The sequence below is a fragment of the Muscardinus avellanarius genome (genome assembly GCF_963383645.1).
Source record: "Muscardinus avellanarius genome assembly, chromosome: X".
In the NCBI taxonomy this organism is placed as follows: domain Eukaryota; kingdom Metazoa; phylum Chordata; class Mammalia; order Rodentia; family Gliridae; genus Muscardinus; species Muscardinus avellanarius.
The window spans coordinates 76,802,101-76,825,212 of NC_137792.1; the positions used below are offsets into that span (position 1 = coordinate 76,802,101).

A 23,112-nucleotide genomic window follows, 5' to 3' on the forward strand; every position below is an offset into this window, starting at 1 on the left:
TCTGATATTACCACTACTTCCTAGCTTGGGTGTATTAGAGAAAACATATATCCCTTCTCTTTCTGTGCTTTTATGTATTCTGAAACAGGGTCTCACCTAGTTGCAAAGGCCCTCACTAAGTAGCTGAAGCTGATGGCGAATCTACAATCTTCCTGTTTTAGCCTTCCAAGTACTGGGATTACAGGCATACACCACCACACCTGGCTGTTATTTTTTCAATTTTTTTTTTTTTTTTTTGGCAGTACGAGGGATGGAACCCAAGGGTAATCTACCTCCGAGCTACACCCTAGCCCTATATTTTATTCTTTATTTTGAAACAGGGTCTCACTGAGTTTCAAAGAGCCTCAGTAAATTAGCTGAGGCTATCCACGAACGGTGATCCTCCAGTCTCAGCCTCCCGAATGCTGGGATTACAAGCATGTGCCACCACTCCGGGCTGTTATTTTCAATCGTTAAAAAATTCTTCTGAGCTGGGTGTCAGGTGGCAGACGCTTATAATCCCAGCATTTGGGAGGCTGACAGAGGAGGATTATGGTTCACGGACAGCCTCAGCTACTTAGTGAGTCTCTTTGCAATTCAGGGAGACCCTATTTCAAAATAAAGAATAAAAAATAGAGCTGGGGTCTAGCTGGGAGATAGAATGCCACTGGATTCCATCCCTAGTACTGCAAAAAAAATTCTTACAAAGAAGTTCTGCAACTAAAAAATATATACAATAAATTAATTTTCTTATTGAAAAAATGATTATGAATATGAAAATATTTACATTAAGATAAGTTTATATGAGGTCTTTAATTTTATTCATAAAGTAGATCACAGTTTGTGGATAGTTTCAGCTACTTAGTGAGACCCTGTTTCAAAATAAAGAATAAAAAATAGCACAGGGGGTGTGGCCCATAGGTTGAATGCCCCTGGGTTCAGTCCCCAGTACCACAGATATATGTATGTGGCATGTGCACACACAATCACCCACACAAACACACACACACACACACACACACATGAACACAGTAATATTAAAATTATATCTGTTAGACAAAGGGAACCATGCACTACTTTTCTGGTTCAATCCCCGGTGCCAAAAAAAGAAAAAGAGAAAAGATGATTATTATTGGAATTTTTTAGAATTTATAAGGAAGGAGCCAGGCTTAGTGGCACACATCTGTAATTACAGTATTTGATGGGCCGCTGAGACAGTAGGATTATCAGGTTCCAGGCCAGCCTCAGCAACTTAGTGAGACCCTGTTTCAAAAATGAAAAAAAAAAAAAAAAAAAAGACCTGAGGATGGAGCTCAGAAGTAGAATGCCCCTGAGTTCTGTCCCCAGTAAAAAAAAAAAAGAGAGAGAAAGAAAAAGAAGCCGACATTTTGGTAAATATTTTTCCAGATATATCGACAAGCTCATTTGTACATAACGTGACCCTAGTTTTCTCTCTGTGTGTATGTGGGGGGGGTAGAGGTTAATACTTTTATTGAGCCATTGTAGTCTCACATCATGAGGTATAGTGACATACATGCATACAGCACTTGGGCCTTCCCCTGGCTCCCGTCCCATCCCCTTCCTTCTTCATACAGGACATTAGACTGGCGCTGGTGTTCTCATATAGGCTCCTAATGTCAATGGAAGTGATTCCTTCATTGATGCGTTCTGTCCCCCACTCCCTTCCCCTAGTCCACCTCCCCGGCTCCACTGAAGTTTCTCCCCCGTTATCTAAAGTCCCTCTTGGAATCCGATTACTCACTAGCTTGCACATATGAGAGAAGTGACCCTAGTTCTTTTTTTATTTTTTATTTCTATTGGTGCATTGTAATCATACATCACATTGGAATATAAGACTTGAGAGGATAGACAAGCACACATCATCCAATTAGCCCTCATCCAGCCCCCATCCCATTCCCTCCCCCTCCCTCCATCCCATGCTTGTTTGGTGATTAACTTTGATACATATGTTTATGTACCTCCTGCTTTTTAAAGAGGCTCCGTCCTCCCCTATTCCATACCCTCTGATTGGTGACTCTAGTTCTAAAAAAAGAATTAATTTGGGACGTCTAATTTTTAAAAGAGCTATAAATAGACTTTTTTTTTCCCCTCTTTCAGCGTTGTTGTCCAGACATGGTAAATAACTTTTTGGGAACTATTAAAAGAGAACTTTCATATGCTGAAAACAAAACTGAGATTGCTTCAGAACAAGGAAAACTGATTATGCTAGTTAGTGACTTTTACTATGGAAGACATGACGGAGACGTGGAGGAAGAACCGAAGACTTATACAACCTTCAAATGCTTCAGTTGCTTGAAAGTCCTTAAAAATAATATTAGGTATGTAAATGCTTATTTTATTTGTTTGAAAATGAAGGTACAGACATTCCACATCTCAGTGGAATTTTAAAGATTTTATACTTGTATTTTGTAATCTTTGAGTTATGCAGCATGTTCTATATCTATCATCATAAGTGAGAGTAATATATTGGTGTTTCTCACTGTTTATATAGCCTGCCACTTACATTAAGTGAGATAATTTTACCAACATTTTATAATGAAATTTTTCAAATCAACAAATTAAAAAGAACATACAGTGAACGTCTATTTACCATCTCAATTATACCACTTACGTGTATAAGTTATTATACCACTTATGTGGTAGGCTGAGATAGGAATATTGCAGGCTTATGGCTAGCCTAAGCAACTTAACAAGGCCCTCTGCAAAAGTAAACTGGGCATGGTGACACATGTTTATAATCCCAATACTTGGGAGGCTGAGACATTAGGATCACAGGTTTGAAGCCTCAGCAATTTAGCAAGGTCCTCTGCGACTTAGTGAGATCGTTTCCAAATAAGAAATGAAATTGGACTGGGGATGTAAAGGAGAAATAATGTTTCTATAGCTTCAATCCTCAGTACGAAAAAAACACACACACAAAAATAAAAATAATAAAATGGGACTGTAACTCAGGATCTGTAACTCAGAGGAAGAATACCTCTAGGTTCAGTCCCTAGTACCACAAAAGAGAAACAAGACCCAAAATACATAACATAGATTCGTTTTTTTTCAAGTCTTAAAAAGATTCCTCTCATAAAGCTGTAGCTACTATTAGTGGTAGACTTTCCCTTCTTGAAGTATTTCATTGTAAATAGTAGTTCATGGATGGAAAAGAAGCCTGCTGTTATTCCTTGCCAAAAAAGTCTTAAGTGATGATAGCTGTAGAAAATTAGTGATATTTCATGTTACTTACCTTAATGGATTATTTTTCAAACAAAGAAGAAAAGAGAAAGTGCTTGTTAAGCCACCTCAATAAATAATTTAAAGTCTATACTTTTTTTTTTGGTGGTACTAGGGGTAGAACCCAGGGGCTTTCTACCTCCAGGCTATACTCCCAGACCTATTTTCTATTTTATTTGGAAACAGGGTCTCACTAAGTTGCCGAGAGCCTCACTAAGTAGCTGAGGCTGGCTTCGAACCCGTGCGATCCTCCTGTCTCAGCCTCCCAAGTGTAGGAATTACAGTATATGCCATCACACCCAGCTAAAATCTATACTTTTATAGTAGCTCATGTATGGAAAAGAAACTCGCTAAGCCGGGCATGGTGGCGCACGCTTGTAATCCCCGCACTTGGGAGGAGACAGGAGGATCGTGCAGGTTGGAAGCCAGCCACGCTGGCTTAAGAGACCCTGTTTCCAAATAAAAAAAGTACAAGAATAAGTCTGGGAGTGTAGCCCGGAGGTTAGAAGGGTTTCCAGGAACCCCAGTACCACCAAAAGAAGAAGCTTGCTGCTCTATTGTTCCTTACTAAAAAAAGTTTTAGGTTTAAAATAATGATAGTTATAGCAAATTAAGGATATGTCATATGAACTACAATTAATGAGTTGGTGGGTTTTTGTTGTTGTCGTTGTTTTGTTTTTTGCAATACTAGGGATGGAACCCAGGGGCATTCTACCTTCAAGCTATACTCCCAGCCCTATTTTTTTCTTTTTTCTTTTTTTCGGTACTGGGGATGGAACCCAGGGGCATTCTATCTCTGAGCTACACCCCAGCCCTATTTTATATTATTTTTGAAACAGGATCTCACTGAGTTGCAAAGGACCTCACTAAATAGCTGAGCTGGCTGTGAACTGTGATCCTCCTGTCTCAGCCTCCTGAATGTTGGGATTACAGGTGTGCACTACCATGCCCGGCTAATGAGTTTTTGGGGTTTTTTTTTTTTGTTTTTTTTGGTTTTGTTTTTTTTTTTGGTGGTACTGGGGTTCCTGGAATCCCTTCTACCTCCGGTATACACTCCCACGGGCTACACTCCCAGACCTATTTTTTAACATTTTTATGTGGAAACAGAGTCTCTTAAACCAGCGCGGCTGGCTCCGAACCAGCGTGATCCTCCTGTCTCCGCCTCCCAAGCGCAGGGATTACAAGCATGCGCCACCACACCCGGCGTTAATGAGTTATTTTTAAAACAAGGATAGAAACAAAAATACTTCCTGAACCATCCATAGAAAATATTATTAGCATTATTTTTATTATTTTGCAGTACTTGGGATTGAACCCAGGAACATTTTATCTCTGAGCTACACCCTCATCCCTATTTTATTTTATTTTTGAAACAGGGTCTTAACTAAGTTGCAGAAGTCCTCATTAAATAGCTGAGGCTGTCCATGAACTGAGTTCCTACCATCTTAGCCTCCCAAATATTGGGATTACAAGCGTACACCACCATGCCTGGCTGAAATGAAATAATTTAAAGCCTACACTTTTTTTGTTTGATGGGGTTTCTTGCTGTTTTATCCAGGCTGCCCTCAAAGTTTTGGGCTCAAGTGATACTCGCCCTCAGCCTCCTGTGTTAGTTGAGACTACAGGTGTGTACCCCTTTGCCCAGCTAAAATGCACACTGGCCTAAAGAGCTTTAAGATGTTGGAGATATTATTTTAAGTCGCAGTCATCTAGCTTCATTTTGTAAATTTAGGATAAGACTGGTGAAACTTTCCCGAGTTATAAATCTGAATTTTTGCACCTGTTGACAATCATTTATAGATTCATGAACCACATGAAACACCACTTGGAACTTGAGAAGCAGAACAGTGAGAGCTGGGAAAACCACACCACCTGCCAGCACTGCTACAGGCAGTACCCCACACCCTTCCAGCTGCAGTGCCACATCGAGAGCACTCACACTCCCCATGAGTTTTCTAGTAAGTGACAATTTCACGGAAGTCCTGATATTGCTAGTTTTTGATCATCTGAACTGAGAGAGAACCTGAAGAGTTCTGATGGAAAAATAAGAAATAGGCTTTCTAATGTGAGGACAAAATTGAAAAATGAGTTTTATTTCGTAAAACGTTAATTGTATTTAGCACTAAAATTGAAATGCTTTTGATAAATAATTTGTTAGTATGACTTTCTTGGCATAAAACGTACATTTTGTGGAGGGAACTAACTGAGAACACCCAGATTCTGTGGTTTTCAGATTTTAAATCAATGTCCTTAATGTATTCTTTTAATACAAGAAGTAACTGTGACGGTGGTTAAAATCACAATTGGGAAGCTGGACACTTTGGTTTCAGATCTCTACTTTATCACTTAACACGCCTGCAAGATCCCAACAAATATTTAGTGTTTTTTTCCCATTTCTTTTTTTTATTGGTGCACTGTATTCATACATCATAATGGAATAAAAAATACTTTTGTAGACATACATGCACACATCGCCCAGTTAGCCCCTACCCGATCCCCACCCCGTTCCCTCCCCATCCCTCCTTCCCATGCTTGGCTTAGTGGTTGACATCTAGTATTATAGCAATTTATCCAAAATTAACAATGATATTCTCACATAACCATTTCATTTGTCTGATACCAAGCTTTTGATGACCTAAAGATAACATTTCAATATTTCTTTTTGCTTTCTTTCTTACCAGAGAATATTTTTAGGTGAAACTATCATACATTTTTTTATTTATTTTTCAGAAAAAAATCTATCCTAATATGGAATATTTCATTTTTCTGTGCTTCTAGTTCCTCGCCTGAAAATGGGGGGAGATAGCAGTACCTCCGTCGGTAGTGATATGAAAATTAAGTCAGTTAAATAATGTCCTTAGAACAATGTTAGAAAGTCAACAGTGACAAAATTGTTAGAAGTGCCCTCACTCAGTATTACTATTACTGGTAGTCATTATAGATGTAGAAAATGCATCCTTTATTATATATGTCCTAAAAATTGTGTAATATGTTTTTTCACTTTCAGCTATTTGCAAAATCTGTGAATTGTCATTTGAAACAGAGCATACTCTTTTACAACATATGAAAGACACTCATAAACCTGGTGAAATGCCGTATATTTGCCAGGTACACACATGCTTTATTGTATACTTGGATGCTTATTTAATGTTCATGTGAAATAGTATTCTTTTGATTTTTTTTTTCATTACTGGGGATGGAACCCAGGGGCATTATACCTCCGAGATACAACCCCAGCCCGATTTTTTAAAATTTTGAAACAGGGTCTCACTAGGTCGCGAAGGGCCTTGCTAAGTAGCTGAGGCTGTCCGTGAACCACAATCCTCCAGTCTCTGCCTCCCAAATGCTGGGATTACAAGCTACCACACCCGGCCTTTCATTTTTAAATATATTTAAATAAAATAGTTGCTATACCAAAATTAAAGAGCCTCTTCATCGGTGAAAAACCCCTTGGTTTAACTTGTGTATTTTATTTGGGGGTGGTGGGCTGGATTTGGCCTGTAGACCATAGTTCACTGACCCCTGTACTAGAAAAAGAAATATACTGGTAGAGAAAAAAAAAACATGTGGGTGTATCATATAGGGAGGAATATAGACATGCCAAGAAAATAGGGTATACTCTTAGTGATTGAGAACTCAGTTAAATGTTCTAGCAGCTGGGCATGGTGGCGCACACTTGTAATCCCAGCATTTGGGAGGCTGAGACAGGAGGATTGTGGTTTGACAGACTCAGCTATTTAATGAGGCCCTCTGTAACCTAGTGAGGCCATCTTTCAAAAAGTAAAAGAATAAAAAATAGGGCTGGGGGTGTGGCTCAGAGGTAGAATGTCCCTAGATTCCATCCCCAGTACAGAAAAAAACTGCTCTAGGACTGGTATTTTTTTCCAGAATTATAAGTGAAGCCCAGTAATAAGAAAACAAGATGAAATTGCCTCTGGCATAGCTTTTCAAATTTCAACAAGAAAATACTGTTCTATGTAGCAGGAAAAACTTTACAGAAAAAGAGATATCAAAGCTTGAAAATTCATATCAAGATGGGGTGTTAGCCAGGCATGGTGGCACATTTCTACAACCCCAGTACTCAGGAGGATTGCAAGTTTGAAACCAGCCTTAGCAACTTAGACCCTGTTTCAAAAAGGACAAAAGGGGGGCTAGGGTATAGCACAGTGTTAAAGCACCCTGGGTTCAATTCTCAATACTACACACATACACACACAGATCTGGGTGGTATAGCTGAAAAGAAGAGCATCTAGCTATGTTTTAAAGTACATCCCTAAGCTTAGAAAGATAAATTTTCCATTTCAGAGGCTATCCTTATTACTTATGGTAATGGGATTCTTGGTTGAATTGTCAGCAGAGCTAAACTAGTAGTATAGAATATTCTAGAGCCGGGCGTGGTGGCGCATGCTTTTAATCCCAGTACTTGGGATGCTGAAACAGGAGGATCTCTGGTTCGAAGCCAGCCTCAGCAGTTTAGTGAGGCTCTCAGCAACTTAGTGAGACCCTGTTTCCAAATAAAATATAAAATAGGTCTGGAGATGTAGCCTGGAGGTTGAAGGCCCCTGGGTTCCATCCCCAGTACCACAAAAAAGAATATTCTTCTAAACAACTCCTCATTGGTAATTTGATGTGATTGTATGCAAGTTATATAATATCAAGTAAACTAAACCTTCTTTCTATTTCTAGGTTTGCCAGTTCAGATCTTCCACATTTTCTGATGTGGAAACTCATTTTAGAACATCCCATGAAAACACAAAGAACTTGCTATGTCCATTTTGCCTCAAAGTTAGTAGAATGGCAACCCCCTACATGAATCATTACATGAAGCATCAGGTGAGATTTAACAGTTCTTATTTGTGTGTGTGTGTGTGTGTGTGTGTGTGTGTGTGTGTGTGTGTATGTGTGTGTGTTTAATGAAAGGATACACATAGAACATTGGTTAAATTTGTTCTGGATAGAAAGCAAACTTGCTCTGAACGACATGATTCATTTACAATTTGTGTTAAATTATTTGTGAAACTTCCCTTTCCCTGTTTGCTTTCTGATGATGCTAAAGCCAGGGTACAATAAAATTTCTTAAAGGTGCCGGGCGTGGTGGCGCACGCTTGTAATCCCCGCGCTTGGGAGGCTGAGACAGGAGGATCTCACGGGTTCGAAGCCAGCCTCAGCTACTTAGTGAGGCTCTCGGCAACTTAGTGAGACCCTGTTTCCAAATAAAAATATAAAATAGGTCTAGGAATGTAGCCCAGAGGTAGAAAGCCTCTGGGTTCTACCCCCAGTACCACCAAAAACAATTTCTTAAAGGTTGTTAGAAATAGAATTTCCCTGAGGAGAAGAAAAAGAGGAAAGTAAGTAGAGTATTCAGGTAGAAAATTTTGGGATCTAAGAGCGGTAAGTATGGGAATGATTTTCAAGGGTGGTTATCAAGAGCAGGGAGGAGAAGTGCAGCGGCATATTCCTGTAATCCCAGTCCTTGGGAGGCTAAGACAGCAGGATCACAGGTTCAAGGCCAGTCTCAGCAAATTGAAGAGACCTTCAGCAAAAAGCAAGACACTTTTTCAAAATAAAAAGTAAAATAAGGCTGGTGATGTAGCTCAGAGGTAGAAATATAGAGAAATATAGAAAATAGAGGTAGAATGCCTCTAGGTTCGATCACTAGTATCCCCCCCAATTAAAAGACTAAGGAAAACAGTGTTTGAATAAAGTTAAGGTTGGGAACTGAAGCCGGGCGTGATAGCACACGCTTGTAATCCCAGCATTTGAGAGGCTGAGATGGGAAGATCCTGGTTCGCGGACAGCCTCAGCTACTTTGTGAGATCCTTCGAAACTCCGTGACCCTATTTTAAAATAAAGAATAAAAAAAATAGGGCTAGGAAGTATAGCTCAGTGGTTCCATCACCAGTACCGCAAAAAAAAAAAAAAAAAAGATTGAGAACTCATAACTTTGTCTTCCTTTTTCTCTTTAAAACTTATCTACTCCTTCGCCTACTTTTTGCTATGAGAAGATATGTGGCTGTCATCACTGACCAGAATGGTCTCTTGTAGTATCTGATAACAAAGGAATCAGCAGTAACACTTACTAGCAGATATATAAATTATGCTAGGGAACTACATATAGGTTGTAAATTGTTTCCTGTGTGACTTTTGCCAGTTCTGCTATGTAGTTTCTTGTTAAAATGACATTTGGAGCCCAGCATGGTGGCACAACGCTTGTAATCCCGCTACTTGGGAGGCTGAGACAAGAGGATCACAGGTAGGTGACCAGCCTCATCTACTTAGAGAGGCCCTCTACAACTTAGTTTCAAAGTAAACAACAAAAAATAGGGCTGGAGGTGCAGCTCGGAGGTGGAATGCCCCCCGGGTTCAATCCCCAGTACTGCAAAAAAAAATGACATTTGATTTCAGTCAGTAGATAAATCATGAAGTCAATTTGTAGTTGTTAATTGGAAAGAAATCAGAAAAGAGAATTTCCAGATACATTCAAGATTACCTATGTTAACACTGGCATGGTACCAGTGTACTTATGTTTTTATTCTGTTCAACCACCTCACCTTTAAGAACCTCTGGCAAAATTCTTTGTATTCTAAGCTGGGAGTAGTGGTGTATGCTTATAATCTCAGTACTTGGGAAGCTGAGACAGGAGGACCACAGGTTTGTGGCCAACCTCAGCTTACTTAGTGAGAACCTCCACAACTTAGTGAGACCCTGTTTTAAAAACAAATAAGGCCAGGCGTGGTGGCGCACGCTTGTAATCCCCGCACTTGGGAGGCGGAAACAGGAAGATTGCGCAGGTTCGAAGCCAGCCGCGCTGGCTTAAGAGACCCTATTTCCAAATAAAATATTAAAAAAATAGGTCTGGGAGTGTAGGCCGGAGGTAGAAGGGTTTCCAGGAACCCCATCACCACCAAAAATAAATAAATAAATAAATAAAATAATAAAATAGGGCTGGGGTTGTAGCTCGGAGGTAGAATGTCTTGGGTTCAATCCCCAGTACCACAAAAAATCTATTCTAGGGTACCCCCCAACAGTTGTTTATTTGTTTTGTTTGATTGTGGGGTTTTGTTTTGTTTGCCATACTGGTGATTAAATTCAGGAGCATTCTACCTCCAAGCTATACCCCCCAACCCTATTGTTTTATTCTTTACTTGAAATAGGGTCTCACTAAGTTGCAGAGGACCTCACTATGTAGCCGAGGCTGGCTACGAACCTGTGATGCTCCTGTCTACACAGCCTCCCAAGTACTGGAATTACAAGCATGTGCCACCATGCCTGGCTCCCCAACAAGTTTTTTTAATAAGGTGTGAAAAGCTATTCTCCTCTGAAAATTTTCCTGATAAATAAATTTGGGAAATAGATGGATATATAAAATTATAACTTCTATGTGTACAAATAAGACTTGTTAAAGCTTTTAATATGTTAATAGAACATATAAATCACCAAGCAAGAAATGAGTATATAATATTCCCTTTAACTTATTGGACCATCAAACACTTTATTTACACAATACCTATTAACATTTCTGGAGGAGTACAGTTTGGAAAGCACTGTTCTTTGTACTCTATATTTCATCCTTTTTATTAATTAATTTATTTATTTTGCTGTTCTGGGGATGGAACCCAGGGATATTCTACCTCCAAGCTATACCACCAGCCCTATTTTTTATTCTTTATTTTTAAAACAAGGTCTTGCTAAGTTGCAGACGGCCTCTCTTAGGTAGCTGAGACTGTTCACAAACTGCAAGCCTCCTATCTCAGCCTCCCAAGTACTGGAATTACAAGCGTGTGCCATTATGCCCAGCTATATTTCATCTTTTGGCCTTTGATTTTTTGTGTGTGTGGTACTGGGGATGGAACCCAGGGGCATTGTACCTCCTAGCTACATCCCAGCCCTATTTTTTATTCTTTATTTTGAAACAGGGCCTCACTAAGTAGCTGAGCCTGGCCACGAACCCAGATCCTCCAGTCTTAGCCTCCCAAATGCTGGGATTATAAGCGTGCGCCACCACACCTGGTTGGCCTTTGATTTTTAAAAGAAGAAGGAAGCCGGGCATGGTGGCACACACTTGTAATCCCCGCACTTGGGAGGCTGAGACAGGAGGATCGCACAGGTTGGAAGCCAGCCTCAGCTACTTAGTGAGGCTCTCAGCAACTTAGTGAGACCCTGTTTCCAAATAAAGTATAAAATAGGTCTGGGAGTATAGCCCAGAGGTAGAAAAGCCCCGGGTTTCACCCCTAGTACCACAAAAAAAAAGAATGAAATATAAAGCTGTGGCTCTGACTCTTTAATTATGATGCTTTTAATATTATGCCTTTCCCTTATTTATTTTTTTCTTGTGGTACTGGAGATTGAACCCAGGGCACTCATTGTTCCTCTGAGCTACACCCCCAGTCCTAATTTTTTTTTTTTTTACTGTTCGTTTTGAAGCAGGATCTCACTAAGTTGCAGAGAGCCGTGTTTTGTTGAGGCTGGCCACAAACTTGCGGTCCTCCTGTCTCAGCCTCCCGAGTACTAATATTATAAGCGTGTGCCACCGCTCTAGCTTCTCCTCTTCTTTGCTAGGCTTCAGAGTAATATGGATGTAGACATAGAGTGTGTGAAATACACAAAGAAAGATACAAAGAGATAAGTGGGCCCACTGTGTGCTTTGTGTCACTTACGTGCTTTATTTGATCTCTAGTCATTCTTCACATTCTAAGTTGTATGTCCTAACTTGCTGCGAGTAATTGAAAAGAATTACTTCAGTAAGTCTGATTGGCTCAAATTGGCACATTTTACAGAGGTCCTGTTTACATAACTCCCGAAAACTGAGCTATTAAAGTGTTCCCTTTGAAGCCGGGCATGGTGACACACACTTGTAATCCCAGTACTTGAGAGGCTGAGACCGGAGGATTGCACAGGTTCAAAGCCAGCCTAATCTACTTTTTTTTTTTTTTTTTGCGGGTCTGGGGATGGAACCCAGGGGCATTCGACCTCCGAGCTATACCCCCCGCCCTATTTTTTATTCTTTATTTTGAAACAGGGTCTCACTGAGTTGCAGAGGGCCTAAGTAGTAGCTGAGGCTGTCCGCGAACCGCGATCCTCCGGTCTCAGCCTCCCAAATGCTGGGATTACAAGCGTGCGCCACCACGCCCGGCTTCGGCCTAATCTACTTAATGAGGCTCTCCGCAAATTCGTGAGACCCTGTATCCAAATAAAATAGAAAATAGGTCTGAGGGTATAGTCCAGAGGTAGAAGGCTCCTGAGTTCTATCCCCAGTGCCACACAAAAGAAAATGTTCCCTGTGACCAGATATGATGGTGTACACCTCTAATCCCAATAGCTGGGAGGCTGAAACAAGAGGATCTCAGGTTTAAGGCCAGCCTCGGCAATTTAGCAAGACCCTCAGAAACTTAACAAGAAGTTATTTCAAAACAAAGAGGGGCGCCGGGCGTGGTGGCACAGGCTTGTAATCCCAGCATTCGGGAGGCTGAGACCGGAGGATCACGGTTTGCGGACAGTCTCGGCTCCTTAGTGAGGCCCTCTGTAACTCAGTGAGACCCTGTTTCAAAATAAAGAATAAAAATAGGGCAGGGGCTGTATCTCAGAGGTAGAATGCCTCTGGGTTCCATCCCCAGACCCACAAAAAAAATAAAACAATAAAGAGGGTGGTGGCATATACCTAAAATCCCAGTACTTGAAAAGCTGAAACGGGAGGATCACAGGTTCCAGACCAGCTTCAGAAACTTAGCAAGATCCTGTTTCAAAACAACAACAACAAAAAAATTTTTTTTTATTGTTTGTAGCACTGGGGATTGAACCCAGGGACATTCTACCTCTGAGATGCACCCCCAGCACTATTTTTTAATATCTTATTTTTGGAAGAGGGCCTCACTAAGTAGCTGAGGCTGGCTGTGAACTTGCGGCGAACCTCTTGTCTTAGGTTCCCAAGTACTGGGATTTCAAGTGTGCGCCACCATGCCCAGCATTTGAATTTTTTTAAAGGGACTTAGGGTGTAGTTCAGAGGTAGAAATACCCCTGGGTTCAATTACTAGTACCACAATAGGTGATAAATAATTAGGGCCAAGGGTATAGCTCAGAAGTAGAGTACAGGGGCTGGGATGTAACTCATTGGAAAAGTGCCTGTCTTGTGGGTGTGGCAGTCTGGGTTCGATCCCCATTTCAAAAAAACCTCTGGGAATGTAGCGCACGCTTATAATCCCAGCGCTTGGGAGGCTGTGACGAAGATCGCACAGGTTCGAAGCCAACCTCAGCTACTTAGGCTCTCAGCAACTTAGTGAGATCTTGTTTCCAAATAAAATATAAACTAGGTCTGGGATTATAGCCCAGAGGTAGAAAAGCCCCCGGGTTAAACCCGAGCACCGCAAAAAAGACCCTCAAAAAAAAAAAAAAAAAAAGAAGTAGAGTGTACCTAGCTTCAATACCCAGTACAAAAAAAAAAACAAGATAAAAATGAAGTAAAGCAGTTGCCTGGCATATACAAGACTCTGGTTTTGATCTCTAGCACCAAAAAGGGAAAGAGATAGTATTTTGACATTCCATATGGTGGTAAATGACAGCATTTTGGTTTTAAATTATTTAGATATTACAATTAAGAGAAATATCAGGTCCCAGGATTCATGATGGTTAAATTGATTATTTCTACTGTTATTTCTAATATTTTTTGTATACAGAAAAAAGGAATTCATCGTTGTGCCAAATGCAGACTACAGTTTTTGACCTGCAAGGAGAAAACAGATCACAAAACACAGCATCGTACATTTATTAAGCCTAAAGAACTAGAAGGCCTGCCTCCTGGAACAAAAGTGAGTAGTAAATATGTTTTATTTTAACATTTTTTCATAATAGAAATAAATTCCTGCCTGATTGACTGTAGGCTGAGTCAACAGGTTTAGTATTCTTTAGGCTATTTTTGAGCTCTTCCATTTGGTAGTGTATATGTCTGTTTTAGCTGTTAGAGTATTAAGTGGTTTAGTTTGGGAATCATGTTTATTTTATCTTTGTGTCCCAAACACCTATCATTGTGCCTTGAATGCCATAGGTTTGTTGAAGTTGGTATTACCAAGTCTACTCTCAGAAACAAGTTCTGCTCCTGGATAGCATTGCTGTTTTTAGTGAGTAAGCTCACATCTGGCTACAATTTCCTTTTTCCTGTTTGTCTTATATACATGTTTCCTTTGACTTCTTTATATAAAGTTAGCCCTTGAATATTTGCTCCAGAGGAGTGAAATAATTGCCAAATATTCATATTTGGTGTTGAGTACCTACTTGCGAATGTGAGTATTTCTGCTATTTGACTTAACTAAAAGATTATTAAGCAATGCTTTTAGTATATGGAGTGAGAAAAGTATCCAGTGTGCTTCCCTGTAATCCATTCATTCCACGCGGGAACTGGACATGCAGAATGCTGATGTAATCAGTGCAGTCCTCTCATACTATATTATTAGTAATATAGCAATAGTAATAATCTTAATAATATCAATGTCTTATTATTGTCTTAAAGCATTTGAAATTATGCTTTCAGAGTGCCTTTTCATACATTCTTTTATTTATTCCATGCAGCAATCCAACGAGGTAGGTAAGGCACATGTTATCTCCATATTATAGATAAGGAGGTTTAGAGAGGTTAAATGCCTTACTCAAGGTCAAATGGGCCAGGCTTGGTGGCCCGCACCTGTAATTCTAGTACTTGGGAGGCTGAAACGGAGGATCGGAGGATCATGGGTTCGAGGCCAGCCTCTGCAACTTGGCAAGACCCTGTTTCTTTTCTTTCCTTTCTTTCTCTTTTTTTATACTGGAGATTGAATTCAGGAGTATTCTACCTCCCAGCCCAGTTCACATTTCATTTGGAAACAGGGTCTCACTAGGTTGATAAAAGTCTCATTATTTTCTCAGGCTGTCCACAAACCTGCGATCCTCCTGTCTCAGACTCCCAAGCACTGAGATTACAGGCATTCATCACCATGCCCAGCTAGTGAGACCTTGTTTCAAAACAGAAAAGTAAAAAGAGCTAGAGGTAGAGCCTAGAGGTAGCACTCCCCTGGGTTCAATCCCTAGTACCCTCCCCCCCAAATTTTACATACAAGTTTTTGTGTTGAATATGTTTTCATTACTCTTGGGGGGGGATGTACTTAGGAATAGAAATGCTGGGCATGCGATAACTCTTATGTTTACTATTTCTCTTCTCTAAAGAAATGCCTATTTGTTTATTTGTGATTTTGCTAACGTATTTGAAAAACCAATGCCTAGCCTATGATCATGAGGATTTACTCCTATAATTTCTTCTAAAATTTGACAGATTTAGCTCTTAAAATTTATTTGGTCTTTGACATTTTGAGTTGATTTTTGTATTTAGTATGAAGTAGTGATTCCAATTCATTCTGTTGTCTGTGGATATCAGTTTTTACAGCACCACTCTGTATGAAAACTATTCTTCTTCCCCACTGAGTTGTTTCGGCACCCTTGACAAAAACCAGTGGACCATAAATGTGAGGGGATGCAGGTGATGTTTTAAATATTTCTGCAATAATTAATTTTATGAAAATATATGTTGCTTTTGCTTTTATAGGTTACTATTCGAGCTTCATTTGGCCCTCCTCAACTAAGACTATCAAATACACCTTCCAGTTGTGCTCCCAGCACTTCTTTTCTCCAGGTCTCACCTCCAAAGTCTAAAAATACAACTGCTAAAAATCTCACAAAACCTCCAACATGTAAAACTAAAGCGAGTAAGCCTCCGGCAACTGCCTCCACTGTGAATAAACCGAATACAAGTAAGCCTCAAGGAACTGCCTCGACTGCGAGTAAATCGAATACAAGTAAGCCTCAAGGGTCTGCCTTGACTACAAGTAAAGCTACTACAAGTAAGCCAAGCGGTACATCGAAATCCAAAACAAAATCCTCTAGCAAGCAAAAGAGACAGCGCAACAGAAAGAATAAAATCAGCATAGCTTTGAAGAACTTAAGGTACTATCTTTTATTCCCTGTATTCAATACTAATTTAATCTTAACTACTAAAAGTTTGTTTTAGCCGGGCATGGTGGCGCACACTTGTAATCCCCACACTTGGGAGGCTGAGACAGGAGGATCGCACGGGTTCGAAGCCAGCCTCAGCTACTTAGTGAGGCTCTCAGCAACTTAGTGAGACCCTGTTTCCAAATAAAATATATAAAAGGTCTGGGAGTATAGCCCGGAGATAGAGGCCCCTGGGGTCCATCTCCAGGACCACACACACAAAAAGTTTGTTTTAGCCGGGTGTGGTGGCGCACGCTTGTAATCCCAGCATTCGGGAGGCTGAGACCCGGAGGATTGTGGTTCGCAGACAGCCTCAGCTACTTAGTGAGGCCCTTTGCAACTCAGTGAGACCCGGTTTCAAAATAAAGAATAAAAAATAGGGCAGGGGGTGTAGCTCAGAGGTCGAATGCCCCTGGGTTCCATCCCCAGACCCGCAAAAAAAAAAAAATACTTTCTTTTGCTGGGTATGGTGGCACATGCCTGTAATCCTAGTTCTTGGAAAGCTGAGACAGGAGCATCACAGGTTTGAGGCCAGCCTCAGCAATTTAGCGAGACCCTGTTTCAAAAGCAAAAATTTTATAAAAGAGGCAGAAAGGTGTAGCTCAGAGATAAAATGTCCCTGGGTTCAATCCCTAATGCCATACCAAAAACAAAAGAAGGTACTTTTTTTTACCTTGAATGAGCCAAACTCAGATTATTTTGTTTCTTTGATAAATTTCAGTGTTTTATGTTAATATTAATAATTCATGTTTTTTATCCTTTGATAGTTACATAGGCTGATTTGATCCTTTCCATTTCAGGGAAAAACTAACCGATATTAGATTTTTTAATACTTGTTCTAACTTGTTATTTCAAAGCAAATTTTCAAATTCTAAGTTTCTATGTAAGTATACTAATTTAAACGTTTCAGCTTCAGTTAATAAAATTGTTAGTAAGATTTCCCATTATTATTTTTGTTTTTACAATATATTTTTATCATTTTTTCCTGTCTGCATAAGGTATCATCGGGGAGTTCACAAGTGCATCGAGTGTCATTCCAAAATAAAAGATTTTGCAAGCCACTTTTCTATATATATCCAATGTAATTTTTGCAAGTACAACACTAACTGTAACAAAGCCTTTGTAAATCATATGATGAGGTAAGTTAAATATGTAAATCGCCAATCAAATGCCAGTCAGGGCTGAGGGTTTAGCTCATTGGTAGAGCACTTGGGTAGCACATACAGTCAAAAATTACCATTTAAGAAGTTGGTTTTTGAAGATAATATTTACCTATTAGAAGCAAAGTTGCCAGGTATGGTGGCACACCCTTGTAATGCCTGTACTTTGAAGGCTGAGACCAGAGGATCACAGGTTCATGGCCAGCCTTAGCAACTTAGCGAGGCCCTCTGCAACTTAGACCCCGCTTCAAACTAAAAAATAGGGCTGGAGATTTAGCTCAGAGGTAGAATGTTCCTGGGTTCAATTCCCAGTACTACCCAAAAAAAGAAAAAAGAAAAAGAAAAAAAGCAGTAGCAACAGCAAACTTGTCTCGTTTAGCAGCTAAAAGAGTCTAGCAAGCCGAGTGGTAGGGCATATTTGTAATCACAGTACTTGGGAGGCTGAGATAGGAGGATCACAGGTTTGCAGCCAGCCTCAGCTACTTAGTGAGGCCCTCCACAATTTAGTGAGACCCTGTTTCAAAATAAAGAATAAAAAATCGGGCTGGAGGTATAGCTCAGATGTAGAATGCCCCTGGGTTCAGTCCCTAGTAACACAAAAAATTCTAACAAAAGAGAACTTCTAGGATATGCCTTGTACTACTTATGATACAATAGCTTTTTAAAATAATGAGACACAAATGATAAGAACACTTAGACTAATGAAATTAGAATGTGTTTGTTTATATGGGAATTTTTCTCTTAAGTAAAAAAGTGGTTATTTGAAAATTAATATTTTAAATTTTTAGTATATTTATCAAGTTATTTAACAGTTATCAAGGTTATTATCTTAAAAATGGTCACTTTGGCTGGGCATGCTGGTGCATACTTGTAATCCCAGCATTTGGGAGACTAAAGAGGATCACGGTTCGCGGACAGCCTCAGCTACTTAGTGAGGCCCTTTGCAACTCAGTGAGACCCTGTTTCAAAATAAAGAATAAAATATAGGTCTGGTAGTGTCGCTTGGAGTTAGAATGCCACTGGGTTCCATTCTCAGTACTGCAAAAAAAAAATAATAAGAAAGAAAATGGTCACTTTGAGAGACTTCAGGTTTTTAGACCCCTCAGCCATGCTACCCAGATGACTCCAGATTGTTTAATGATGCTAAGAATGTTTCTTCTCTTTTTTACTGTCTTTTCCTCCCCTCCATATTTGCATATTTGCCTTTTCAACCTCTTCCTTTTTTTTTTTTTTTTTTTTTTGGTGGTACTGGGGTTCCTGGAAGCCCTTCTACCTCCGGGCTACACTTCCAGACCTATTTTTACATTTTTATTTGGAAACAGGGTCTCCTAAGCCAGCGCACGCGGCTGGCTTCGAACCTGCGCGATCCTCCTGTCTCTGCCTCCCAAGCGCAGGGATTACAAGCGTGCGCCACCATGCCCGGCCCTGTGTAATTCTTTTTTATATATTGATTCAACTTACATTATTTGTACACCTACTATGTACTTATGCTAGAGAAAGACTTCAGTGCCCACATTACTTTCATTTGGACCTCATTAGTAGGGATTTAACTTTATTACTTCAAAGTGAACTTTTATTTATTTATTTTGGTAGTTATGGTTGAACCCAGAGTCATTCTATCTCCATGCTACACCCTGAGCCCTATTTCTTTCTTTTTCTTTCTTTTTTTTTTTTTTTTTTTTTTTTTGCAGGTCTGGGGATGGAACCTAGGGGCATTCAACACCCCCTGCACTATTTTTTATACTTTATTTTGAAACACGGTCTAAGTAGCTGAGGCTGTCCTCGAACTGCTATCCTCTGGTTTCCGCCTCCCGGATGCTGGGATTACAAGCATGCACCACCATGCCTGGCCTCTACTTCATTCTTTATTTTGAAACAGGGTCTTGCTAAGTTGCTGAGGCTGATACTGAATCTGCAACCCTCCTGTCTCAGCTTCCCAAGTACTGGGATTACAGGCATCCACCAACGTACTTGACTGGATTTTTAAAAATAACCAAACAAGAGCCAGGTGTGGTAGCATACCTGTAAGTCTGGGTACTTGGGAGTCTGAGATTAGGAGGATCACATGTTTGAGGCCAGCCTCAGAAAATTAGCAAGACAAATTTCGGGGGATGTAACACAGAGGTTGAACCCTCCCACACACAGAATCCAATCCCCGGTTCCAAAAAAGCAACCTTCAGATATAAATATGATAAATTGATTATTTAGATTGAGATGGTCCCACTTATTTTCAGTTAGAAATAAGGTATAACCAAAGTAGTTTTCTTTAAGATAGCACATCAAGACCTCTATTATTTTTTCATTAGAGTTAAGGCGGCCACTGTGAAGAATGACTTTCACCTGGCCCACAGAGGGTTTTTCCGATGAGCCTCGTGGTATTTTGACTTCTAACGCTCTCGCTTTGCATCCGCTTTTAGTCTCTCTCTGTTCATCTACTCCAAATTGCTTTATTTAATCATCTCTGAATACATGATCTTTAATTTAGTCCTGTCTTTTTTTTTGTTTTTTCGGTACCGGGATGGAACCCAGGAGCATTCTACCTCCAAGTCACACTCCCAGCCCTCTTTCTTAGTCTTTCTTATGTTTCAAACAGGATCTCACTGAGTTGCGGAGAGGCTAAGTAGTAGCTGAGGCTCTCTGTGAACTGTGATCGTCCCATCTCTGCTTCCCGAGGGCTGGAATTACAAGCGTGCGCCACCAAGCCCGGCTAGTCCTGTCTTTTTAAACTACTCACTTTCTTTCTTTTTCTTCAGCATTGTTACCTTTTCTTTCTTCAGCTCTTCTTATCCATTTACACTCACTTTCTTCGAATCGTAACAGCTCTGAGTTTTATCTATTATCTTTCAACTGTAAATCCTCCAATTTCAGCTAAGTTCTTCTGAAATCTAATTTTTTTTTTTAGGTACTTGGGGTGGAACCTATGGGCATTGTGCCTCCAAACTACATACCCAGCCCTATTTTTTAGTCTTTTTTATTTTTGAAACAGGGTCTCACTAAATTGCGAAGGCCCTGGCTAAGTAGCTGAGGCTATCTGCAAACCACGATCCTCCAGTCTCAGCCTCCCGAATGCTGGGATTACAAGCATTCGCCACCACGCCCAGCTTGAAATCTAATTCTTCATTTCTAACTATTTGATATTTTCACCTTTGACCCCTTGGCATCTATAAAGAAAAAAATCAAATATTATTGTCTACTAAGATTCAACCACTTTCACCCCAGTTCCCTTTAAGCTCCGTCTACTTCAGTGTATCATTTGGATAAAAGTGGAACACCACGCATAATTTACTGTCCCACATATCTGAAGGCCACCTCTTGATCATGGCTTCCTAAGAGTCTACCTTCTGCACCTCACTACTCTGTCTCCCAACTACCACAGTGGTTCTGAATCCATACCTCCTCTGCTGTTCTAAAGGTGGCCAGCTAGCCTTTTCCTCAGTACACTACTGGGAGCAGTGTTGGTCTCTTCCTCTGTTCCAAATACATGACTGCCCTAACTGAACATTAGTTCTATTCCTCATTTCTAGAGGATTAAATTGGAAAATCTATTTTTGGCGTTTTTTTAAACCCATGTGTGTTAATCAGATTTCTGTCACTGTGACAAAATATAGGAAATAAACAACTTTATAAAGAGGAAAAGTTTATTTTGGCTCACAGTTTCAGTCCATGGTTGGCTTGCTTGGTTTGCCTTTGGGCCTGTGGTGAGTCAGTGCATCGTGACAGGGAACGTGTAGTGGAGCAACACTTCTCACCTCATGGTGGCTGGGAAGCAAAGAGAGACGAGAGACTGCAGTCCGATTTTCTTCTAAGGCACACCCCAATAACCTAAAATCTAGTAGTCCCCACCGACCAAAGTTTCCCCCTCCTTCCAGTAGCACCACAGGCTGGTGACCACACTTTTAGCATATGATTTTGGGGGACTTCATTCATTCATTCATTTATTCATTTATTTATTTTTGGTGCTGGGGATTGAAACAGGACCTAAGTTGCTAAGGGCCTCACTAAGACTATTTGCTCTCTCCAAGTATAGAAGAAAATTATTTTAGTAGCAATTTTTATTATAGAAAAAATAGTTATTAGCAAATAACTCTTTTTGAGGGACTGGGGATTGAACTCAGGGGCATTCTACCTCCAAGCTATACCCCCAGCCCTATTTCGTGTAGTTTTTATTTTTGAAACAGGATCTCACTAAGTTGCAGAGGGTTTCACTAAATAGCTGAAGCTGGCCGTAAACCTGCCATCCTCCGGTCTCAGTCTCCCAAGTACTGGAATTACAGGCATGTGCCACCACGCCCAGCTAGCAAATAACTTTTTAATTGTTTTTACATTCAGTAGTTTAAAAAAACTTGAATTTCCCAGCATTTGGGAGGCTGAAACAGGATGATCCGGGTTTGCAGACCGCCTCAGCTACTTAATGAGGCCCTTTGCAACTCAGTGAGACTCTGTTTCAAAATAAAGAATAAAATATAGAGCTGGGGGTGTGGCTTGGAGATAGGATGCCCATGGGTTCAATCCCCAGTACCACAAGAAAGAGACTTAAAATATAGGCATAAAATTATTATAACTTATTTTATAATAAAAGTAATAAAAACTTTGTCTTTTCTCTCTCCAGTGCTCATGGCAATCACCCAAGTAAACAGTTTTATATTTTTAGGAAGCATCCGGGAGATCTCAGGTAACCAGTTGATCTTTTTCTATTCTTTGTATTGAAAACTTAGAGTCTAATTTTTCTAAACTTGAGGTTGGGTTACTTAATTAAGAAATCCAAATGATTGTTACAGGACATGATAGAGTTCTGGTCATTAAATGTCCTTTGGTAGCCGGGCGTGGTGGCGCACGCCTGTAATCCCAGCATTTGGGAGGCTGAGACCAGAGGATCACAGTTCGCGAACAGCCTCAGCTACTTAGTGAGGCCATTTGCAACTCAGTGAAACCCTGTTTCAAAATAAAGAATAAAAAATAGGGCAGGGGTGTAGATCGGAGGTCGAATGCCCCTGGGTTCCATCCCCAAACCCGCCCAAAAAATAAAAAATGTCCTTTGCCAAAAGGCCAGTCATCTCTGACTAAACACTGACTTAGGGGTGTTGAGCATTGAGATGAGAACTTTATGTATTTGCATTGTAAAATAACAAAATATAAGGCTAACAATATTGAATAAATTAAGTTTATTAAATACTATAATACTTGGAATTAATATATAGCCTTTGTAATCTAGTTTTTCATGAAATAAAAGTATATGACTTGTTTTCTGTAGAAAAAGAATCATTAGCCGGGCGTGGTGGCGCATGCTTGTAATCCCAGCATTCGGGAGGCTGAGACCTGGAGGATCGCGGTTCACAGACAGCCTCAGCTACTTAGTGAGGCCCTCTGAAACTCAGTGAGACCCGGTTTCAAAATAAAGAATAAAAAATAGGGCAGGGGGTGTAGCTCGGAGGTTAAATGTCCCTGGGTTCCATCCCCAGACCTGTAAAAAAAAAAGAATCATTGATTAATATTTCTAAAGGCATTTATAATTAACTTAGCCACACACACTTATATCAGAATCCACTAAGTATTGTGGTTATTTGCAGTCTTCTGAATTCTTTTGCCTCTGTTTTCTTTTAATTAATTTGCTCATATTGTCAGACATTTACCAGGCATTGAATAGTGTCTGGCTTATAATTGTTACTTGGTAAATATTTGTTGAGTAAGTTAATGTATTGAAAACAGGATAGATGGATGATG

At 40.1% G+C, this 23,112-nt stretch overlaps 1 protein-coding gene across 1 annotated transcript in view; it reads left to right on the forward strand.

Moving 5' to 3' along the window:
• ZNF280C (zinc finger protein 280C) overlaps positions 1-23,112 on the forward strand; it is a gene marked incomplete at its 3' end in the record, with an annotated part of 44,783 nt that overhangs the window by 16,544 nt on the left and 5,127 nt on the right. Inside the window, exons 7-14 of the mRNA XM_080719207.1 lie at positions 2,098-2,318; positions 5,020-5,177; positions 6,227-6,327; positions 7,906-8,052; positions 13,891-14,022; positions 15,786-16,183; positions 17,230-17,370; positions 22,001-22,063. Coding sequence (XP_080575333.1) covers positions 2,098-2,318; positions 5,020-5,177; positions 6,227-6,327; positions 7,906-8,052; positions 13,891-14,022; positions 15,786-16,183; positions 17,230-17,370; positions 22,001-22,063 — 1,361 coding nt within the window. The remainder of the gene's footprint in view (positions 1-2,097; positions 2,319-5,019; positions 5,178-6,226; positions 6,328-7,905; positions 8,053-13,890; positions 14,023-15,785; positions 16,184-17,229; positions 17,371-22,000; positions 22,064-23,112) is intronic.